At 42.4% G+C, this 24,720-nt stretch overlaps 1 protein-coding gene across 1 annotated transcript; it reads left to right on the forward strand.

Moving 5' to 3' along the window:
* Nucleotides 1-7,344: 7,344 nt before the first annotated feature.
* LOC105059327 (uncharacterized) lies at nucleotides 7,345-21,672 on the forward strand. Its single transcript, XM_010942587.4, has 9 exons — nucleotides 7,345-7,532; nucleotides 7,632-7,771; nucleotides 7,880-7,946; nucleotides 10,069-10,121; nucleotides 11,644-11,698; nucleotides 11,806-11,880; nucleotides 20,959-21,076; nucleotides 21,225-21,271; nucleotides 21,360-21,672. The coding sequence occupies exons 1-9, from the start codon at nucleotides 7,452-7,454 to the stop codon at nucleotides 21,465-21,467; spliced, it is 744 nt and encodes a 247-aa protein (XP_010940889.1). The 5' UTR covers nucleotides 7,345-7,451; the 3' UTR covers nucleotides 21,468-21,672.
* The last annotated feature ends 3,048 nt before the right edge of the window (nucleotides 21,673-24,720 follow it).

A 24,720-nucleotide genomic window follows, 5' to 3' on the forward strand; every position in this document is an offset into this window, starting at 1 on the left:
TATATCCAGTCGTGACAAATCCATGCCAAATGGGAAGGGCATGTCAAGTAGAGAGGAGTTTAGATTCAAGGTGAAATCGTAAGCGATACATTTACAGGTTTCCCGAGTTCCACGATTGCGGGAGGTTTGCTCCTCCTTGAGGCCCTCCGGTGATGGAGTCGATGGTCCCGATGAGAGGCCGATCTCTGGGCTGCTCCTCCCTTCTTGGCGGTTCAGGTTGCGGAAGGGCCCTTGGCCGATCTCCTCTACCCTCAGACCGGCGTCGGATGAACCTGTCGAGTCGACCTCGCCGGATGAGCTCCTCGATCTCGTCTCGGAGCTAGATGCATTCCTCCGTGTCGTGGCCGTGGTCGCGGTGGTAGAGACAGAACTTGTTGGGGTTGCGCTTCCTGGGGTGTGTGCGCATCCTCTCCGGCCTAAGGAGCTGCTCCCTGACCTCCATCAGTACCTGGGTCTTCGAGGCATTGAGGGGGACGTAGTTGCGGAACCTTCTCGGTGGAGAACCCCGCCGAACCCCGTGATCCGGACTTCTCTGCCTGCGCACCCGGGGTGGAGTATGGGCATGCTTGTGCCCAGGAGGGGATCGAGAACGCGGCCGGGCTTCTCTCGACCTTTTTTCGACTGCGGACTTACTCGAGTCTCTCGCCTGCCGCTCTCTCGCTATCTCTTCATCCTTCATTTTGAAGGCTTCTTCTGCTCGGGCGTATCCTTCAGCCCGAGCCAACAAATCAGCAAAATCCCTGGGGTACTTCTTCTCCAGGGAGAACAAAAGGTCATTCTTCTGAGGCCGCCCTTCAGAGCGGCCATTGCGACTGATTGGTCCAAGTTCCAGACCTCCAACGCCGCGACGTTGAAACGGTTAATGTAGGCCCGAATGGACTCCCCTTCCCTCTGCTTGATATTGATGAGGGACTCCGAACCCTTCCAGGGGCGCCGGCTGCTGACAAAATGGGCCACAAATTGGTAGCTCATTTGATCGAAGGAAAAGATGGTACCCAATTTCAGAGTCGAGTATCAGTTTCTCGTCGCTCCCTTTAAGGTGGATGGGAAGGCCCGGCATAGAATGGCGTCAGGAGCGCCGTGAAGCAGCATCATCATCCGGAAGGCTTCCAGATGATCAACCGGGTCCGAAGTCCCGTCGTAGCTTTCGAACTGGGGGAGCTTGAAGTTTGGCGGGATCGGTTCCTGCATGATCATTTGAGAGAAGGGAGGGTCAGTACAAATATCCTCACCATAAGCGGGGGGAGCATGGCGGAGTTCTTCGATCCGCCGGTTCATCTCTTGGAGTCTCCGGTCTAGAAAATCCTCCCGACTTCGAGTCTCGAGGGTCCTCTGGCAGAATGGGGGCAGGAATCTTCCAGGGGTGGAGTCGTGGTCCGATTGAGGGCTCTCCACCCTCGGATTCGTTTTCCCAGGAAGGATGGGGCGGCTGGCCCAAGTGGCCCGCCCCGCCACCGGATTCTGGTGTTCCGGGGACACCCTTTCCAGGCGCACTGATGCCTGCGGCTGCTGCTGCTGCATAGCCTGCACAGCTTCTGTGAGGCCTCTGACCCGCTGCGCTAGCAGATCAAACTGCTCCGCACCGACCGCCGTCGCCGGAGGAGGAGGAGGAGGTTGAGAAACAGGAGGGGAGGTCGGAGCCTGAGATATGGCCGCAGAGGCCGTGGATCGTCGCGTGGACGCCTTGCGGGGAGGCATCGAGCAAGGACAAAGTGGAGAAAGGAGGGGGGAGGGGACGTCGGAAGAGATATCCGGGGGCGGTCCCGTTGAGCGCTCCTTTAAGAACAAGGATACTGCGAAGACACAGGCCCTTCCTCTAGCGCCAATCCTATTAGTGTAAAAATCCGCTTGCGCCGGAGAAGCTGGAGTCGAGGGAGTTGCGGTCACCGTCGGGACCTGCAAAAGAAGTCTAAACCGGAGGTGGGGTTGCTCCGGCAAGATCCTCCGACGCTCAAGTCAGTTCTTTGCCTCAACAAGAATGGAGTGCTCGAACAGAAATTTTAGCAGAGTTTTTAGGTAAAAACAAGAGCTTATAGAATAACGTATCTGGGGTTCCCCTTTTATAGACGGAGGGGGCAACAAATTGATAGCGACGCCTGTAACCGTCTGGTAGTGGGCCGTCCAGAGTCAGGAGAAATTTATTGCGAAGGGTAGTGGGGTGGATCCGTGGCCATTACCGGGGCGTGCCACGTGGAGTCGACCACGAGAAGCGGAGCGGCGTCCGTTGTCGTGACTTGCCAGAGGATAGGAGAATCGCGCGGTATCCATCGCAGGAAGTGGAGCAGGACCGTGGCCATTATTGCAGCCTGCCAAGGAGAGATGGAGCCTCACAGAATCCATCGCAGGAGGTGGAGCAGGGTCGTGAAATGCTGGAGCCGCGTGGGATCTGCCGCAGGGAGTGGGGCAGAGTCGTGGAGTGATAGAGCTGCGTGGGATCTGCCGCAGGGAGTGGGGCAGAGTCGTGGAGTGATGAAGCTACATGGGATCTGTCGTAGGGAATGGAGCAGAATCACGGTTGTTACTGCAGCGCGCCAGGGGGCGGAGGTCTGTCGGCTGAAGTCCGGCTGGAGTGTCTGGCAAGAAGAGCTCGAAATCCGGCTTTCGCAGGGGTTCGGACGGAGTCTTCCTTTAGTCACAGCCAGGGACGGAGCCCGGCTCCCGTAGGAGTCCGTGCGGAATTTTCCTGTAGTTAGGTGCGAAGTCCGGCTCCCGTAGGAGTCCGGACGGAGCTTACCGGCAGTTGAAGTTGGCGACGGAGCCCGGCTCCCGTAGGAGTCCGGGCGGAGTCCTCCTTGCGGTTGAAGTCGTGGGTGGAGCCCGGCTCCCGTAGGAGTCCGGGCGGAGTCTCCTTTGGAGTCATGGACGGAGCCCGGCTCCCATAGGAGTCCGGGCGGGGTCTCCCTTGGCGTCGTGGACGGAGTCCGGCTCCCGTAGGAGTCCGGGCGGAGTCTTCCTGCAATTAAAGTTAGGTGCGAAGTCCGGCTCCCATAGGAGTCCGGACGGGGCTTACCGGCAGTTGAAGTTGGCGATGGAGCCCGGCTCCCGTAGGAGTCCGGGCGGAGTCCTCCTTGCGGTTGAAGTCATGGGTGGAGCCCGGTTCCCGTAGGAGTCCGGGCGGAGTCTCCCTTGGAGTCGTGGATGGAGTCCGGCTCCCGTAGGAGTCCGGGCGGGGTCTCCCTTGGCGTCGTGGATGGAGCCCGACTCCCGTAGGAGTTCGGGCGGAGTCTTCCTGCAATTAAAATTAGGTGCGAAGTCCGGCTCCCGTAGGAGTCCGGATGGGGCTTACCGGCAGTTGAAGTTGGCGACAGAGCCCGGCTCCCGTAGGAGTCCGGGCGGAGTCCTCCTTGCGGTTGAAGTCGTGGGTGGAGCCCGACTCCCGTAGGAGTCCGGGTGGAGTCCCCCTTGGAGTCGTGGATGGAGTCCGGCTCCCGTAGGAGCCCGGGCGGGGTCTTCCTTGGCGTCGTGGATGGAGCCCGGCTCCCGTAGGAGTCCAGGCGGAGTCTTCCTGCAATTAAAGTTAGGTGCGAAGTCCGGCTTCCGTAGGAGTCCGGACGGGGCTTACCGGCAGTTGAAGTTGGCGACGAAGCCCGGCTCCCGTAGGAGTCCGGGCAGAGTCCTCCTTGCGGTTGAAGTCGTGGGTGGAGCCCGGTTCCCGTAGGAGTCCGGACGGAGTCCCCCTTGGAGTCGTGGACGGAGCCCGGCTCCCGTAGGAGTCCGAACGGTGTCTCCCTTGGCGTCGTGGATGGAGTTCGGCTTCCGTAGGAGTCTGGGCGGAGTCTTCCTGCAATTAAAGTTAGGTGCGAAGTTTGGCTCCCGTAGGAGTCCGGACGGGGCTTACCGGCAGTTGAAGTTGGCGACGGAGCCCGGCTCCCGTAGGAGTCCGGGCGGAGTCTTCCTTGCGGTTGAAGTCGTGGGTGGAGCCCGGCTCCCGTAGGAGTTCGGGCGGAGTCCCCCTTGGGGTCGTGGACGGAGCCCGGCCCCCGTAGGAGTCCGAGCGGGGTCTCCTTTGGAGTCGTGGACGGAGCCCGGCTCCCGTCAGAGTCCGGACGGAGTCTTCCTGCAATTAAGGTTAAGTGCGAAGTCCGACTCCCGTAGGAGTCCGGACGGGGCTTACCGGCAGTTGAAGTTGGCGACGGAGCCCGGCTCCCATAGGAGTCCGGGCGGAGTCCTCCTTGCGGTTGAAGTCGTGAGTGGAGCCCGGCTCCCGTAGGAGCCCGGGCGGAGTCCCCCTTGGGGTCGTGGACGGAGCCCGGCTCCCGTAGGAGTCTGAGCGGAGTCCCCCTTGGGGTCGTGGACGGAGTTCGTCTCCCGTAGGAGTCCGGGCGGAGTCTCCTTTGGAGTCGTGGACGGAGCCCGACTCCCGTAGGAGTCCGTGCGGAGTCTTCCTTGGCGTCATGGACGGAGCCCGGCTCCCGTAGGAGTCCGGGCGGAGTCTTCGTTGGAGTCGTGGACGGAGCCCGGCTCCCGTAGGAGTCCGGGCGGAGTCTTCCTTGGCGTCATGGATGGAGCCCGGCTCCCGTAGGAGTCCGGGCGGAGTCTCCCTTGGCATCGTGGACAGAGCCCGGCTCCCGTAGGAGTCCGGGCGGAGTCTTCCTTGGCATCGTGGACAGAGCCCACAAGGGTCAATCCCGCTGAGAACTTCGGCCGTGGGTATTTTATACCCAACACGACTCGCCTCCACGGGGCATGCAAACTTCACTATGAAAAAAAATTTGACAAGAGGAGATCTCACCCTCAATCTTTGTACACCCAATTCTCTCTCACTAGAAGTTTCCCTCACAAAAGCTCTCTCTCTCTTGAAGATCCCCCTGAACCCCTGAAGTGCCTGGTGACCGCTGTCCAGGAGCCTCCTGCTCCTTCTCTCTCAGCGCTTCCGCCTCTCTCTTCTTTTGGGTTCCGTACGGGCTTCGTACGGTGCGAAAAACTGATCCACTACTTCCTCTGTTCGTCACAGGGCTCTTTTAAAGGGTTAAACAAAGTTTAAACCTAATTAGATTAGGTTTAAGAGTCTTAAACAAACCAAATCAACCTTCTGAACCGTCGGATCGTCACCGGAAACTCCCTAGACCGTCCGATCGCGACCGATCCATGGAATAGTGCCGTGGACCGCATGAAACGCATGGGAAACGCCCACGCGGTCCACAGGCCCAACCGTGGACCGCCCGATCCATGGTGGACCGGGGCAAAGGGGCCAGCAGGCCGCCTGGGCCGGCCCGCTCCCGCACGCGGGCCTGCGCGCGCCTGGGCCGCGCGCCCGCCTGGGCCGCCCGCCCGCGTGGGTCGCGCGTCCCGCGCGAGCCTGGGTCACGCGTCCCGCACGCTGCCGCCTGCGGCCGCGCCGCTGCCGCCAACCGCCGATCGCCGGCGGTCCTCCGCCGTCTCGAATCTCGTGCCGACTTCAAAAACTCGTATCTCCTCCATCCGAGCTCCGTTTCAGGTGATCTTGGTCTCGTTGGACTCCGTTTTTCACCGCGAATCTCGCTGTTGGCTCAATATGGGCTGAATCTCGAGGCGTCAAATCTTAATATTAACCACCGCTAAAAAATTCTTAGCCAAGGTGGGATCTTCAAAGTCGAGATTCATCTAAAATTTGAGATAGAATGATGAGGCTGCATGTTAAAAAAAAAAAAAAAAACATATCATAACAGGACGCGTGAGGAAGTTTGAGTATTGGCCCAACCAAATCAAGCCATCTACGTTATCCAATAGCCATGACATAAATGTTAGCTACCAATTCGTCAGAAAATAACCAGCCTACTTCATCTTCCCTGAGCCAAGGAGCTCATTTAGGGTCATTCCAATCTTCGGGGCTAGTTAGGATCAAATCAAGGGCTGGTCGAGTAAGAGCTCCTGCTTACCTCTCCCAATGATGGTCATTGCAAATGGTCAACCTTCCATATTCTTTGGCTAGAAATAAGTTGGGCACTTGTAGATCAAACACTTCTGAATCCATTTTAATAAAAGTAGCCCAAACATATAAAAGAATAATTGAATCCAAGGATCTAAGAAAACATTAATAGATTCACCTGTACCTACTATGCGTTGAAATTGAAATCGAACTAATCAACCTTATATACATATTTTACTCCAAATTTTTGGCTTGATATAATTTTCCCATGATCCCGGCCATAAAAAGCTGTGCCCATAAAGAGCTAGTTTCTAAAACAATCTATGCATCCAATTTACCTAAACACTAATATCTACACTGGACTGAAGACTATAAACCCAACCCTCCCCCAGCTTTAGGTAAGAAGCCCATTCCCACGTTGCAGACCCCTCCCATCCGAAGGATGCCCCCATAAATACCTTTAACTCTTTTGTAGGATTATGCAAAATAAACAAAGGCACTGCACAAAAACAAGGGCTTATTTGGTTTACAGAAAATGGAGAGGAAAAAGATAATTTCTGAGAAGTAGAGGTGAGTTTTTTTGTTTGATTAGAATTTAAAAAAAAGAGAAAATGAAAAAAAAATTATTAAAAAATATTTTTCATATTTCATGAGAAGTAAAAATTCATGGGAGAGATGGATTTTGAGACTTCACATAAGATGAAAATTGATGACCCTTTTTTCTTTCCAAAATATCTTTTTGAGACTTACAGCTGAAATTCTCGAAAATATCAATGAATGGTTAAAATGAAATACTAAATAATGACGTATGCTAAGGTTTTCATTTTTTCCTCCATGTAAATTAATATAATATTGTATTAATACTATCCTAATATATATTAATATAATATAATATTTATTTTAATATATTATAATATTTATAATATATTAATATTATTTTGATATTTATACTAATATAATATTTTATTAATGTTAATATAGTATTTATCTTAATATATTAATATAATATTATATTTATATTGATAGTACTGAATTTGTTATGTTAAGATACTAATATGATATTAATATAATATTAATATATATATATTAGTATTATATTAATATAATAAATTATGTTAATATAGTATAATATTATTAATTATATAAAGTTTGGGAGAAAAATATATGATCTTATATTTAGTAAAAATATAATAGTTATTTTATATAGTTTTTTTAAAAAAATAATAAATCAAATATAAGTTATTCTGTAATTAATTATTTTTTTATAATTAATTAAATATATTAAAATTATATTTTCAAAAAATTATCTCATGGATTTTTTTTTTTTTTTTCATGAATCAAACGAGTCTTAAGATTGCATATCCCTTTTGATCCGTATCTTATTTGATCGGATTTGATTGGCACAACTCTAGGTGCACTCAAGTGTTTGGTCTGGGAAATTCTAGCGTGGTTGGGTTGGCCCTGGATCTGTTTGGCTTGGATAAATCCGATTGTCCTGAGTGTTCGGGTCTTGGCCGGGCCTCTAGACCTTTCTGTCTTCGCCTCAAACTCTGGACTCAACGACCAAAGCTCTGGGCTCCTCTCCTCCGGTGTGTTCGATAGCATGGCAAGCAGCAAACCCAGCGGAAGCGCCGCCGCCGCCGCCGCCGAGAGCGACGAGGAGATAGATCTCTCCTCGGAAGAGGTCTGGGGAGAAAACCCACCGTCGGAGCCCGGTTTCTCTACAACCCCTCGAACTATTTCCTCTCCAAATCTTCTAATCCTCTTCTTTTTTTATGGCCAGGAGGAGGAGGAGGAGTTGGAACGGGAGCTCGCCGACGTGCCCTTCGAGGAGCTCCAGAAGGCCCGGGCCGATGGCTCCCACGTATCCCGCGCCCCCAGGTCCGCCCCCAAATCGAAGCCCGGCCGCGCCAACAAGAACAGGTTTCCAAGATTTTTTGATTTTTTTTTTTTTTTTGCTGATTTAAAGCTTCTTGTGGTTTATTTTCTTCTTGTTGATGAGGGTTGTTGTTGTGGTTTATGGTCCGGAAGGCCGATGGAGATGAGCAGCAAGGTGCGTGTGGGGAGGTTTAGGGAGGTCATCCAGGCGCCCAAAAGGGTGAGTTTTTTTTTTTTTTTTTTGATGTTGGATTAATCTGCTTGTTGTTATATATGTATTCTTGATCTCCTTTAGAGGTAGATTGAAAGGAGAAAAAATTATGCTTTCTGGTATGGATGTTTGATCTGGGTGTTGATATGGTTTCTGGGTATCTTGTATTTGATAATGAATCGTAGATGTATGATTGGTGGATTGGTTTGAGATTAAGTTTACCGTGTTAGCTAACCAATGAATTAAGAAACTGTATGATTTTAAGAGAGCATGAGGAGATGGGTGTGTTCTTGTATCTGATACTAAATTTGAGATATACGATTGTGTCATTGGTATGGGATGGAACTTTGGTTTCCTAGCAATAAATAAAAAAAATAATTTTAGGGGGAATCGTTCTTTTTAGCTTATGGCTGTGTTTTTATTTTTCTTGTTAGCTTATAATATTCTTTCTTTATTTTCTGAAGGAGGTGGTTTTGTCAGGCACCTTCGATAGCTTTCTAGGCTATTTGAAGGATATAGTTGCGGATTCACATTTTTGGGCGGTTAATTATTTTTGTGATTGCAAACTGCAAGCAGAACTAGAGGATGTTTGCTAACTTTGACGGGCAAAGTGATTGCATACTTGATGCTCCTGTAGCAACTAAGTAGGTTCCACATGATTAAGATGAAGATGCCTTGTTGCTGATAGCCCAATCCCACTCTACTTCATATGTTTCTTTGATCTTATATGTTTCCCTTAACATTGTCCTTTTGTGCTTTTCATGCTAGTGGCATGTCCTTGGATTAGCTAATTAATTGACCTTAGCTAATGCATCTTTGCTAGACCAACCAAAAGAAGCAACCAAGATGGCATGAGACCTCATTATTTGTCAAATTGAAATCCTGCTTTACAAGATGTTTTGAGGTTGCCAGTAGTGGTGCTTTTGCTAATAATAGCTATTTGTTGCTGCAAAATCTATCTTCCTGGTTGATTGCCCACCAAACAGATGGTGAGATTCTTGATTGATTTGATTGAATTTTGTAAAGGTTATTAAGCACTTGCAGACGTGACTATGAATTTTATCTGGGATATTAATTCCAAAAATAAGGTGTTATTTGCATTATTGATGCATTGGTTCAACTTATTCTGACACTTGGGGATAAACACCTCATTTGTGAGCTTTCAACTTCATGTGGGTGGTAAGGCAGACTGCAACCTTGGTCTTAAGCTTTCAACTTCACGAGGGTGGTAAGGTATGCTGCAAGCTTGTTCTTGGGCCTCTATTGTTATTTCCACTCACCATTCTCCAATCTTGCTTAGAACCAATTTGCATCATACACAGTCTTGTTGGGCAACAGTCTTCCTCTAGCTAATGGGCCTTTCTTAGGTGGTGCATGTGTATAGGCCTTGATAGGCTCCCATACTGGTAATGTTGTGACATATCTCTCCTATTAGTGGCCTTCCTTGGCTATGGTTTCTAAGTTTCTGCTGAACTTTGTAGTTTCCTCCAACATATCAATCAAGAAGTTAGCAACTTAATTGATGTCTTTGTAAATGGGCAAGGATGCATTCGTTAGTGATTGATGTTATGACACCCTTGTGCCCTTTTCTTAATTTTGGTCAGGCTTCTTTTTTTAAGAACTTACAGATCTGCACGAATTTAAGTCCTTGACTATTTGATCTAACATTCTAAATTTCTAATTTTATAATTTGGTGTTCTTTTCATTGTCTACAACCACGTTGTGCAAATTGTCTAGAATAACTTTTAATGCCATGTCTTCCATCCATCACATGAGACAATGTTTTTTTTTATTATATTTTTTTTTTCAGTTAATAGCCTTTAGTGCAGATTATGTTGGTGATGATTTTTAGTTTTGTGTGTTGCTTTGCACATGATCAAGGATGCTACATTAAGAATTATTTCTCTTCTAATGCATTGGAAATATATTTAGATCATGATTTTATGGAAAACATATCTTAGATATGGATATATGCTAGTGATAAATCATTGTGAGTGAAAATAACATTTTCTTATTTTTTTATATATAAGAATCCACTTGGTCAATAGTGCATATAATTTACTTGAATATTCACAGCAGCACTATTGTCTCCACATTTACACTCTTTCTTTGTTCCAACTCTCTCTTCCAGGTTGTCAGAGATCCACGTTTTGAATCATTATGTGGAACTCTTGATACAGACGGGTAAGCTTTGTCTCTTAGTTGCTTCTGTTTTTGTTGTATATGTGGCTTTTACATCAGATGCTAAATGACATATGCTTCTATTGCTTTTGATGCATAGCTCGAAAAGTTATTTAGGGTTGTCCAAGGCTCATTATTTAATCAAGTTGTGCAGCCACCAGGCAAAGAACTTTTATCTGCATCTGTATGCATTTATCTCTCACTGTTCAGCATCCATTCTAATGAAACCGGAATTAGTAAAGAGATTAAAAGAAAAAAGGTCCACTTTGTTTGTTTGAAAAAATATAATGAGTGGGGTATCCACATATGATGCTTAAGGTTTTGCAACCCCCGCCCCCGCCCCAACTCTCTTCTTTTTGGATAGTGCAGAAAATGCTACCAGATGGCTGCTGTAGAGCTACTTAAGAACTTGTATAAGTAGCTGAAGCAGTGGATGTTAAAAAAATCCCACTAGTAAGATACATGTAGTGATTTTAAACCTGTCCAGTATGGCCGAGTGGTTGATAGCTCCGGTCTTGAAAATCAGTATAGCTCTGAATAATGAACTATTGAGGGTTAGACTCTTCTCCCTTTGAGCTCATCATAATTTTGTCCATTGTTTCTGCAACCAGCTGTTTGTCTGATGTTAGTGTGATTATTGTTGCCTTTCTTTTTAAAATTTAGCTTTGGATTTTCTGCCTTGTGTTTGATCATCTGGTAGAAAATCAATAGTTGGTGGTTATGAGAAGTGATCATCTTCTATAATCTAACTTTATGCCACATGTTAGATGCTATCTCTGTTTGCACCTTTCTGAACAGTATTTGAACGTCCACATTATTTTCTTATGCCTCTTTCTTGTTGAAGTAGTACATATTATTCTATTTTCCACATTTTCATGTCCTTTTTCCCCTGACTTTGTTTCTCATATTTGATCTTTGAACTCAATTAGGCCGGTCAATCATAAAGTTCTTCCTTGCTTCCAATGTCAACGATTTGGATGGAGTATGATTCATAAAGCTCACCCTGTTTGCTGTTATAAGGCTCTGCAGTCTGGATATATTTTTGCTCTAAATTTTGCCACCATCAATATATTGAATCAAGTAACTGACAGGACACAACTGAGAAATGAACAGCCGTTAAACCTAATATTTTCTGCACTCAATGAAAAGTTCTCTTTTATTTTTGCTTTATGATAATATTTTTTGTTTCAATTTCATCTTACATTTTCTGCCCATTGGTCATTATAAAGCCATCTGCCTTTTTTTTTTTTTTTTTACAAAGAATGACATCCCATGAACTTAGCTCAAAAAGAGGGGATGCTGTAGTTGGTTCAAGCACTGTAATACAGTTAGGCCTTGCATCTGCAAGTTGGGCCTCCCTTTTTGGTGTTCTTTTTGGGCTACTTGTATAACTTAATCTTTAAACAGATAAAGTTTTCGGTTATGTTGGTGCATTTTCTTCTTCATGTGATTTAATATGGCATTTGTTTCCTCCTGGAACATGTGCTAATGTTATTATGCTTTGCTTGTTTTGGTTGGAAGCCAGGTTTAGAAAGAGATACAATTTCCTATTTGAGGTTGAACTTCCTGCAGAAAAAGAGGTGATTCTTCTTTTAGTATTCATGTGATTATGTTAGATGCCTTAACTAAGAGGAAGTTTTGAATTATTATAAATTTTAGCTGCACTGACAATGTTAGATGTCTACAGAAGCTTCATAAATTGATTAAGAAGTCGAAAGACCCAACTGTTGTTGAGGAGTTGAAGAACCATATTTCTTGGATAGTAAGTCTTACATTTAGAAATCTTTCCTATAGAAAGTTTGTTTTATTGGTTTCCTTATTATTGCCTTATGTTTCATTGATGATTGGTACAATTGGCAAGAACTAAATGAATGCATAAATGCATGTTATGATACATGGATTGGTAAGCTGAGTGCTTGTTTACTAAACAATGATGGGCATTTTATGGTATATTTTCTCTTTATTATATTAGCAGCAAAGTTCGTCAAACTGGTGCTGGAGGCTGTATTGGATGGTGGTTGGTTCGGTATAGTACGTGTTCATATGGTACCATTCCAAGGAGTAGAGAGAGAGAGGGAGGGGGAGAGAGAGAAGGGGAGAGAGGAAAGGAGAGAGGGAGAGGGAGGAATAGAGAGGGGGGGAGGAAAGGAGGGGGAGGGAGGAAGGGGGAGAAGGAGAGGGAGGAAGAGAGAGGAGGAGGGAGGGATAGGGAGAGGTATAGAGGGAGGAAGAGAGAGGAGGGCTTATCGATGACAGATGAAGAAACCTTAGCTGAGAAGGGAGGGCAAGGCCTCTAAGCACTCCATTGACCAACATCGAAGAGGGGAGAGAGGCACCAACATTGAAGAGGGGAGAGAGGTGTGGATGATGTCAAAGGAACGGAGGCAAGAGAAGCATTGAACTCTCTCAAACATGAGAGAGAGAGATAGAGAGAATGCTGGTTTGACATTGACCTAACGAGCAGGACTTTTATAAACCTAGTGGGTGTTGGTAACAATGGAAGCGCAATAGAATACTAGATCACTTTACTTCATATTTGAGGTGAAAATAAGAGGTGGTAAAGAGAACACTAATATTTTTCATTCATCTCTTGGCCATACCAAAATGGTGGAGTACAAGGATTCATATAGATACATATGACCCTCCAAATATCCTTACATGAGTTACATATGATTTAGCAATTTCTCTCCACTATTTCCTTCATAAAATATGAAGTTATGGCACCTTTTACTCGGGGTTAAAGTATCCATCCAAGGATTAACTTTCTCACACCTTATGAGAATTGACTCCATATATTTATTTCATTTATTGTGACTTAATTCAAACTACCCCCCCCCGCCTCAAACTTAAATTTTTTCATCAATCACTCTAAGGAGAGTGTTGAGTTTGTAGAAGTGATCCACCTTGAGAGATTTGATGAAGACATCAGTCACCTGATCATGAGAGTTTATATGTACAATTTTAAATTCTTTTTTCTTCACATGTTCTCGCATAGAATGAAAGCGAACATCAATATGCTTACTCCTTTCATAGCAAACTAAATTCTTAGCCAAATCAATAGTGGACTTGTTATCAGCATAAATCTTGGTTGCCTCATATTGTGGAGTCTTCTTTTCTAAGCTTCTTGTGAGGCATCCAATCCACTGCCTCAGCCTATAATGCTTTAGGTAATTTTGTACTCTTCAACATACTTTGGACCATATCAAGTAGAGTTTTGTTCTTCCTCTTGGTGGCACCAGTTTGGTTGAGGGGATAATGAGTTGTCAAGAGATGCTAGAGACCATGCTCTTCACAAAAATCTTCAAAGGCTTTGGATGTGAACTCGCCACCTTGATTAGATCTCATGGCTTTGATGGAGCCGTCACTTTGGTTCTCTATGTTGTTTTGAACGTTTTGAAAGCACCAAACACCGTGAACTTTTCCTTTAAAAAGTAGACTCATGTCTTTCTAGGATAATCATCAATAAAGATAAGGAAATAGTGGTGCTTACCAAAAGAAGAAGGCATGGTAGGTCCACACATATCAGTATGGGTAAGTTCAAGTGGCCTCTTTGCACGACAAGATGCCTCCTTTGGAAAGCTTCTTCGTGGATATTTGCTAAGAACACAACCTTTGCAAAAATGTTCCAAATGATCTATATAGGGCAAGCCTTTCACCCTCTTCTTACTTGATAACAACTTGAGACTACCAAAATTGAGATGTCCAAATCTCAAATGTCAAAGCCAACTAATATCTTTCATGCATGCATTTAAGCACATAGTGACTTCATGCTTGATGTTTAGCATAAACATTCTAATTTTGCCATGTCAATATTTGCAATCAATTTGTTTCTTTGATTTCTTATCAAAAGACTATGATTTTTCATATGTACATTATAGCATATTTTTTTTAATAGTTGTCCCATTTTCAAAATATTATTTTCATATCCAGCACATAAGACATTACAGATAAATTGGTGGTTTCCATTCTTCAAGCGAATTTGGATTTTACCTTTTTCTTTTATGGGAACTTTTGATGTCTTCGGAAGTAACTTGGCTGCCCACTATTTCATCTAGCTCTATGAGCATGTTTCTTTTACCATGCATGTGGTTGCTTGCACCGGTGTCTAGGAACCATACATCTTGCTCGCCGGACTCATTCTCAGCGTGTGCTAGCAAAAGAAATGGCTCTTTTTCTTTATTTTTCATAACTCAGCTAACTCTCTTGGTTAGAATCATCATATAACATTCCAATACAAAGTGACTAAACTTCTTGCAATTGTAGCAACGAACTTTAGAGTTGTCATATCTTTTAAAAGAACCTCTTCCTCGATCTCTTTTGGAGTCATCTTCATCATCATAGTTATTATATCCACCTTGTACTCGACTAGGGCCTGAGCTCCACCTCAACCATGACTTCGGCCACAGCCTCTATTGCTCTTTTTACCTCTTGTGACTTCTTGTCCTTCTTTTAAAGAGAATTTGCTTTGAAGGACATGCTCTACCAGGTCTTGCTTCTTTTTATGAAGTCTTTGCTTATGAGCTTAGAGAGATCCCATGAGTTTATGCACGATCTTCGACTCTTCAATGGCCACCAAAGTATAATCAAACTTGGCATATAAGAAGCATATAATTTTCTTTACAACTCGAGTATCATTCACTGTCTCACCATTTCTTCTCAATTGGTTTACAATAACTAATACCCTTATGAAGTACATTGAGATAGACTCCAAGTCCTTCATTCGCAAGGCTTCAAACACCTCGCAATGTTTGGAGGTGAATTTTTTTCACCTTCTCAACACCTTTGTAGGCATTTTGGAGCATATCCTATGTTTGCGTGGAGGTGGTGGTGGTAGCAACTTTCTCAAATGTGGCTTCATATAAGCCTTGGTAAATGATGTAGAGGGCCTTCTCGCCCTTCTTCTTTGGGTCTCTTAATGCCTCTCTTTGGTTTGTCGTTTGAGCAGTCTCACCTTGAGGGTCCACAAAGCCTCTATCAACCGTCTCCCAAATGTCCTGTGATGCAAGCGATGCTTTCATGTGGATACTCTAATTTTCAAAATTGTTGGTGAGATGAGGGATTGGAAGATTTTTTGAGAACCTCCTTTACATAAGCTTCTTGAAAAATGAAGATTCCAAGGTGATCGGTGCACCAATAGATTGTGGCATCAAATTATCTAAGTATGATGAAGGAACAATGGTCAACTCTACTCTCTACAAGAGCTTGATTGGAAGTTTAAGATACTTGACATACATAAGGCCAAATATTTTTTATAGAGTTGGGCTTGTGAGCCGCTCTATACAAGAACCAAAATCTACTCATTAGAAGGCTGCAAAAGAATTCTCCATTACATCCAAGGTTCAATTAATCATGGTTTATTTTATACATCTTTGAATAACTTTCATCTTGTTGGTTATTCGGATAGTGATTGAGGAGTAGATTTGGTTGATACAAAGAGCACCACGGGATTTTATTTTTATATAAGAGATATGACATTCACATGATATTCTAAAAAGCAATCAATTGTTGTTCTCTCTACTTGTGAAGTTGAGTATGTGGCAGGATCATCTTGTGTTGCTCATTCTATTTGACTAAAAAAGCTACTCAAAGAGATTCAAGTTCCACGATATGAAGCTACTTAGATTTATATTGTTAACAAGTCTATTATTAATTTGGCTAAGAATCCAGTCTACCATGAAAGAAACAAGTATATTGATATTTGCTGTCATTTTATGGGGGAATATATGAGGGAAAAGGAAATTGAAGTTGTATATGTCAAGTCTCATGATTAGGTGGCTAATATCTTCACCAAATCTCTCAAGGTGAATCACTTCTACAAGCTCAAGACTCTTATTCGAGGGATTGATAGAAGAAAATTAAGTTTTTTTTTGGGGGGGTGTTGAATAGCTACACTTAATTTCATAAGTTATATTTTGGTGTGATAAGAGAATTAAGTCACAATAAATGAAATATATATATGGATTCAATTCCTAAGAGGTGTAAGGAAGTTAATTCTTAGATTGATTCTTTGACCCCTAGTAAGAGGTGACAACTTCATATTTTATGAAGGAAATAGTGTAGGAAAATTGCCAAATCATATGTAACTCATGTAAGGATATTTGAAGGTTCATATGTATCTATATAAACCTTTATACTCCACTATTTTGGCATGATCAAGTGATAAATGAAAAATATCAGTGTTCTCTTTTATCACCTCTAATTTCTATCTTAACTATAAAAGGGAGTGATCTTATATTCTATTGTGCTTCCGCTGTTACCAACATAGTGCTATCAAAGCCATATAAGAACTCAAGAAAATGGCAAGCGGAAGTTTTCCAATCCCTTGTCTTACCAACAACTTTGAGAATTGAAGTATCCAAATAAAGGTATTGTTTGGCTCACAAGACATTTGAGAGGTGGTTGATAGAGGCTTTGTGGAGCCTGAAGATGAGACCATTCTAACGGTAAATCAAAGGGAGGTTTTAAGAGACTTAAGAAAGAAGGACAAAAAGGCCCTCTGCATCATTTATCGAGGCTTAGATGAAGCCGCATTTGAGAAAGTTGTTGCCACCACCACCTCTAGGAAAGCATCGGAAATGCTCCAAAATGCCCACAAAGGTGTTAAAAAGATGAAAAAAGTTTGCCTCCAAACCAAAGAATGCCGTACCGGGCCGAACCGCCCGATACAGGGCTTGCCGAACTATCCCAACGGGAAATCGAGATGGTTCCGGCATGGAAAACGGCACATGCCGGTGCCGGGGAAGAAAAGAGAGGAAAAGAGAGGAAGAGAAAGAGAGAGGAAGAAAAAGAGGGAGGGGGGTCTGTCGGAGGGGCCGTCGGTGGGCCGTCGCGGCCGTCGGGCGGCGTAAATGCCTCCCGCGGCTCCACGGCGTGAAACAGGGGCGATCTGCCCCTATTTTCGTATTTTTTTTAAAAAAGATTTTTTTAAAATGAAGCCAGTGATGTCGGCAAACCCAGTGCCGGCTTCATTTAAATTTTTTTTTAAAAAAAAAACACAGAAACAGGGGCGGATCGCCCCTGTTTCATGCCGCGAAGCCACAGGGGGCGTGCCGTTGGGTGGCGTAAACGCCTCCCGCGGCTCCGCGGCGTGAAATAGGGGCGATCGGCCCCTGTTTTCCGTATTTTTTTAAAAAATATTTTTTTAAATGAAGTCGGCATGGGGTTTGCCGGCTTCACTTAAGTGATGCCGGCAAACCCAATGCCGGCTTCATTTTAAAAAATCTTTTTAAAAAAAAACATGGAAACAGGGGCAGATCGCCCCTGTTTCACGCCGCTAAGTCGCAGGGGCCGTAAACATCCCCTGTGGGCCACGACGGCCTGCCGGAGGCCCTCCGACGGCCCCTCCGGTGGACCGCCCTCCCTCTTTTTCTTTCTTCTTCTCTCTCTCTATTTCTCTCTCTTTTTCTTCTCCGATTCGGCTTCGTTTTTCTTCGTCGGTTCGCCTCGGTTCGGAACGGAACGGAGGCGTGCTGAACCGTACCATCGGTCGGCCGATCCGGCCACCGGTACCGGTTCCGCAGATCTTGCTCCAAACATTGCGAAGTGAGTTTGAAGCCTTCCAGAGGGTTTTTTAAATGAATTGACTCAACCAGCTGAACCATCCTAGGCCAATGTTGGTACAATTCGGTACAAGCTGAACAACCAGGTTCAGATTAGTTCGGTGTTCCTTGATTAGCAATCTTACTAGCTATTAGAGCATTGTCTATAATTGCATATATGATCAAATGCTGAAGTGGAAATTATTCAGTTTAGGGTGCTGAAAGGAAACATATTGTTAGGTTTTTCTCTTCAATATCTGCCCAATGGTTTATGAGGTCTTTAGATGTATGCACTTTTCTATTCTGCACCTACAATGTCTGCAGGTTGACGATTTTGTTTCTTAACTGTACAAAGTCTTAGGAGCAGGAGTTGCAAAAATGCATGAGACATGCTCAGATATGTAGAATCATAGAGTACCCTTACCAATGTGTAAACATTAGGAGACGGCTTAAATTTTGGTTTCAAAATGCATAATCACCCCAGATCCCAATATTTCACAAATGAATGGTCAACCAAGTGATTTGAAAGAATGATTCTTTACGAAAGAATTATAGAAAGCTGCAATGAGGTGTACTGAACATTTGGTGGTCCTATAGGAGGAAGAATGGAAGTCCCCAAAATGAATAAAATTAAAGCGAGTAGTAACTCAAATCAGATCTAATATGCTTGGTGAAAGAAATTTACTTAGAAAGTTGTTGGAGGATATGTAAGGCAATCAAAGTCCTCCAAAATCCAAAGAAAATGGAACTAGCACTTACAGCGGTACTTTTGTAGGGAGAATGTAACAGGAATCTGAAAGCAACATGGAGGTGAACCAATGATCCTTAAATCAGAATGAATAGTTTGGGGCCACAATTACCAAATTAGGCTTTTATGAGTTTGGCAGGGGACCAAATCCCAGTGATCTCACGAATGACTGAAGTAGATGTTAGGAGGCAAACATAGTTACCTAAAGGTGATCAGATTTGAATATCTTATGGGCAAGTGAGGCCAAGGCATGACAACTAAAATGGCTGCATGAAGACCTCCAATGGCGGAGGTAGCCACAGAATTTGCTAGATCTCTCACAGTTTACCTTTTAATGATGTTATTGAACGACTATGTTGAGCTTAACCTATAATTGTTGCACACTGCTGTTCTGTATCGGGCATAAATCATCACTTTTCTTAAACAAGACAGGGCACTATGCTGCATGTACTGAACTATGCACATTTATATATGTATGTACTAACTAGAATTCAGCATGCATGATGCACATGGACACCTAAAGGAAGAATATTTGATGAATGGCCATGACTAGAGGGGGAATATTTAATGGATGACCATGATCAGAGGAGGAAGAGAATGGATGATAGGACAAAAAGAAAGACAAACATGGCTGTCCAGACCTGCATCATATGGGGCATGTGACCCAGAAGTCAAGAAGAAAAGTGGTTGTGATGCAGTGTTTACATGGCTGCCCTCTGAGACCCTTTTGTTTCTTTCTTTTTGGAGAAAATGGTGCACCATTACCATCATGTCATGTATAGAGAGATTGAGATATGATCTTGGGCAGTGTGAGTCTCACCAGGGTGAGATTGATATGTGGTTGACCAAATAGGCCCGATTTTTCTTTCTTCAACCACTAGGCAAGGTCTTGGTTAATATGTTTGTGTTTCATATCCCTTGTTTTAGTTGAAAGTTGAAACACTTAGAGAGGAATTGGTTGATTATTAGATTTTGGTCCTCTTATCTTTTCAATCATTTGCCTTCCACTTTTTTGTCCGTAAAAATGAAGCTCAATCTTGTCTCATTGATTTGAGGCATCTTTTTAAATCACTGGCACTATGATGGTGTAGCGGCTACATTTTAATATTATAATACATTACTATATTCTCCCCTCTCTCTCCTATAAACAATTTGTATGTGGCAAATAAATTAGAACATGGTTCTTCTTTGTACAAATAATATTCCTCTTAAATATAGTGCTTTTGATGCATGCATCTTGTAGTATATTTTGTAACTGCAACTGCTTCATCTAGACATTCCCATTATTTTTTGACCAGACAAGTCTAATTTTGCAATCATGTCTACATATTTATGTGTGCGAACAAGCAAACATATATACCATGCATATGCATCTGCATATGTACATATACACATATAGATATATGGTATTTATGTTTGCATGGATGTTTGTCTGATCCTTCCCCATAGCTCTACTGCTTAAACTTTGGAAGATATCTCCAAATGGACTTATCAGCATGGAATGAGCACGTTTGGTCCAATATGGGATTATATGTTTCATGGATGTTTGTCAGATCCTTCCCCATAGCTCTGCTGCTTAAACTTTGGAAGATATCTCCAAATTGACTTATCAGCATGGAATAAGCATGTTTGGTCCAATATGGGCTTACAAAGATCTATTTAGGCAATCTTCGTTGTGATGACCATCTGTCTTTTCCTGGAGCAAGCTTGTTTGAGGCGAAGAAGCCTGCCTGTTTGTCTTGTTTGTTCTGTGAATGAAGTTAGGCATCTGGATCAGATGGCTCTGGACATGCCGCTGATCTTGGCTTATAATATTTGTTCAATCTGGATTCAGTTATATTAGCAGTGACTGGATTCCATAGATATTGTATTTCAAGCTAGAAGATCAAGCTATAATGATGCTGCATCTGTTCAATTCTTATTCGATTGTCAATTAACTAGAGCAGATCTTGCTAAACACAGCATACGATTTATTTAAACAAGGTGTTTTAAATGATGCCAGATTTGTAATTGTTCATGGGCATGAATAAAATAAGTTGGTCCATCAAAATTAATGAAAACTCTAGAAACTGATGCATTGACCAAAGCTCATAAGCCGTTTAAAAGTTCTAACCAATATGAGTGGGAAGTAAAATGAGGTGCTTTGGAATAGTGATGCAGCAAACATTGATGCAGACTATTTGGTCCTGCATCAAGATAGGCTTGACTATTTGTACACTGAACATTTGAAGATTAATGACTGTTACCATCACAATTGGATGTAGAAAACATTGCACAAGTAGTTAACCTTCAGGAGCACTTGTGATGCAAGAATGTTCATTGGATCTATTAGTATTTTTGGATTTGATGTTGCATTCAATTCTGCGACTATGTTAAGGGATGCTTTAGAAATGCTAATTTGAGTAGGATTATTGTCTTATAGTTATTTGATGGATACTTCAACTTGAAACTGATGAAGTTTGTTAAATTGTTTGTCTTGTATACATCGTATCTTGTGCTTTGATGTACTACAATATGCTGATCATCTTTTGTTAACACAATTTTATGTCTTCAGGATAAGCAGCTAAAGTCAGGCCCCCAAAAGACTGCTGAATCTGAAATTCTGTCGGATCATATAAAGAAAGAAAGAGAAGCAGCAAAGCGAGGCAAACGGCCATATTATCTCAAAAAATGTCTGTCTGCATACTCCCTTCTTTACATCTTGACACACAAAAAGGCACAAGCACTTGCACAAAAAAACACATGCATGCGCCCAAGCAAACTGCATTGTCATACCCATCTTGTGCGTATGCAAAATTTAACTTAATTTTGGTTGGACAGCGGAAATTCGAAAAAGGAAGCTGATAAAGAAGTATGATGAACTAAAGGTTTGCATCAGCCCATGAAACATTGTGATTTGTACCTCATGAGGATAGTCTATTTATTATTTTCTTCATTCCTCTATTTGCTCTACAGGCAGAAGGAAAGCTTGACTCCTACATTGAGAAGAGGAGGAAGAAGAATGCATCTAAAGATCATCGCTATATGCCTTACCGGAGATCAAATGATGGTGCACGGCAATGAACTAGAGTACCTTTAGAGATGAGGACAGTAATTTCCTTGTTCTATCTAATCCAGATCTCAGATCATCTCTCCTTGGTCTTTCTTTGTTGTTCCAATGGGTGACTGATGTGAGGGCCTTGTTCTCTTGGCTGTGGATTGAGGAGTCTGAAGGAGAGAGAAGACAATTAATTACAGAAATAGAAGCTAGCAATATGTTTTTATTGCATCTCTGCCTTGATACTAGAAAAATCTTATGCAAGCTAGTTAGTCCTAGTGCTTGATATTTTGAAATTCTGACAAGTTAATTAGTTCAAATGCCTGATAAAAATGCAACATATATATAGATAGCTTGGATAAAGTTTGGAAATCGCGACTGCAAACATGTCAAGCTAAATCTGGATTTGTTGTGCAAAGTATCAGATATTAAAAATTCTAGTTTTAGGAGATGCAAAATCATTAGATAGTGATGGTCATGAGAAAAAATTATGAACTAACTTGATGTTACACTTGGGGCTGGGTTCGATGGATCATCGAGGGGTGGTCTATAAGGGAGTCATTTGTGGTATGATTCATCCCTTATGACGAGGGATTGCATGAAGGGTTCGATGCCAGGGACAAGCCAACAACATGTAACTTGGTAGAGCATTAATTTTGGAGAAGTCCCTTTCCCATCAGTATGATGGTGGTGCTCATAATTTGTAGTCCTTGAAGGACTCGCCTATATGAAATTTGTTGTGCAAATGCATGGGTAACATTTGGTTTAAGAATACAGAATTCGGATCAAATGGGTCAAGTGGAGTAAACTGGAGGGGAGAAGAGCGGCTTAAACTATTCTACCTTCTTGTAGAAGTAAATTGTTCTTGCGAGAATAAGTAAATTATTCTTGTGTAGAAAGTGATTTAGCTAGGGGCTTAAGTTAGTGTTTGGCGGAAAATGAATGAAATAAGAGGGTTAAAAGGCATTTATTTCTTCTTATTCCCCAACCAAACGCAACGTGACAATGCTAGCCCATATTTTCATCGTTGCTTGTAGAAATTTATTTGTAGAACTTTGTTCTAGGCCGAGTTTATTGTGGATCTTTCAAATGGATGCAGTCAATTTTAAGCATAGATTCAAGTCTGAAAGACATTTATTCTAAATACGCAGCATAAATTACCTTATGTGCAGTATAAATTACCTTAAATTGTACTTCTATATTTGAGCGCTTTGTAGGGCATTGATTAAACTTTTGAAAGTTTTGATAATTTCATGAGAATTTCTTGAGATTTATTTGCCCTTGCATAACATATAAATATATATATATATATAATGGATAAGGGGAAATTGTTTTATTCTGGCAGCCCTCCCAAGTTTAAATCCTATATCAACTAGATGAGAAAACGAGGCCCGCATAGAATGCTTCCTCCTCTCTCAGCAATATTTTGTACTAATTCACGGAATTTCTGCATGTTCATAGTGATTTGTCTAATCATGATGCTGTGCAGATGAGCGAGCTTACAGAAGTGAGAGTGGGGAAATCATTTTTTTCATTTATCTATTTTTTACAATCATAGCAAGAGAGATGTAGGCCGAAATGTTAAGAGTGCAAACAGAATGAATATGGTGTAGATTCAATGGATTAAGAGTTATCTATCTATAATAAGGATTTAATAGAGTGGAATTCAAGGAGGGTAATTATATTATCTTCTCACTATTCTTAATATGGGAGGGATAGGATTGTTACACTTATCTTCCTACTATCTAGGATGTGAGAGGAAGAATAGCACTACTTATGTAATGGATCATATGACAAATAATAACAAAAATAAGTGTCCCAAAAGAGCAACGGCATCTTTTGAAGAGTCATTTATAAATATTGAATTGTAATACTGAAAATGAATCTTCAATATATCAAACAATCTTATTTTATTTTAATTATTTTTATTTTTATCTTTATTTTATCCTGAACTTAGATTGTTGACGGGACTTTCTAATAGTAATAGTTGTAATGTAGTTTTCTTTTGCTATAGCTCCAACTAGATCCAATTTAATCTTATTCATCTTTCGAATGGTGGTATGATAATAGTAAAAATTCTTAAAGTTCAAGATCCTTGGATCCATGCTACTTTCATTATTTTTTCTTTGATTATCCTCTTTTTGATTACTCAAATATTGGTGATAAGCCTACACATCTACTAGTCATGCTCAATCTTGTGGTCTCTTGACCATAGGATGTTGATGGAAGCAGGCACTAACATTTGCTCTCAAGCTATCTTTATTATCTGGAATTCTAGTTTCTAGGATTTAGCTTTTGGGTTAATCTAGTTGCTTACCTAATTAACTAGGTAGAGACTGGCTGGTCTTTTAATTTTTTTTGATCATGAAAATGAGGGCAAAGATGAAAAAAAAAAATGCTTGGTCCAGTGAAAGTGGCATCTTTCGAAATTTTATTGAAACAATCCCTAAATTTTAACTCATGTTTGATGAACATGCATTTCTTTCCAATATGCCCTCATCATTAATAACAATTAAATCTTAGTAGTACTTCCATTTTGTAGCACCCAGTTGCTGTGTTTTGTAGGATATTCTGGGGAAGAGATATCACAAAGGGCACTTCCTAAACACACACCAGAAAAATATAGCATATCCTTTGGAAGATAAAAGCGTTACTGAATTTATCGGTCATCATGTCTGATGATAGCCCAGGAAAGCATCAATGCGTTTTCTAATGACATCCTATTTTAAAGATGGAACAGATTAATACTTGCTTTATGTAGCAGAAAGTTCCAATGGGCCACAAAATGGGTCCCTCCAAATAATAAAAAAAAAAAAAAGAATTTAAAAGGAAAGGCTTTTATAAGCAGCTGTTTAGTCCTTTAAATATTAAAATTTTCCATCATATGAAGGGATAAAAGATAGTTATTTTAAAGGCCTGTTATCATCCTCTGTTCACACAAACCATTATTTACTGAACAAAATAAATTAAGATATCCTCCAACCATCCTACCGAAGCATATCCCGAGGACAATAAATATAATATAATGAAACAGCTAATATCCAAACTCCCAGTATTTAAAAATGAAACTACATCTCCAAGTGCGGAGAAATACGTAATCAAAAAGACGCAAGGAAACGTCCCCAAATTTGCACCCTCGAACTTCCACTACTACCCCCGCTAATGTGGGCCCCGCAGTTCAGCTCCAGAGTTGTTAACCAAGTCACAAAGCGAGTGTCAGTGCAGCATACCGCGCTCAGGTGTTTCTCACTCGCCGGTTTTCCACTTTTATCCAACTAT

The sequence above is a fragment of the Elaeis guineensis genome, chromosome 16, assembly GCF_000442705.2.
Source record: "Elaeis guineensis isolate ETL-2024a chromosome 16, EG11, whole genome shotgun sequence".
Classification (NCBI taxonomy): domain Eukaryota; kingdom Viridiplantae; phylum Streptophyta; class Magnoliopsida; order Arecales; family Arecaceae; genus Elaeis; species Elaeis guineensis.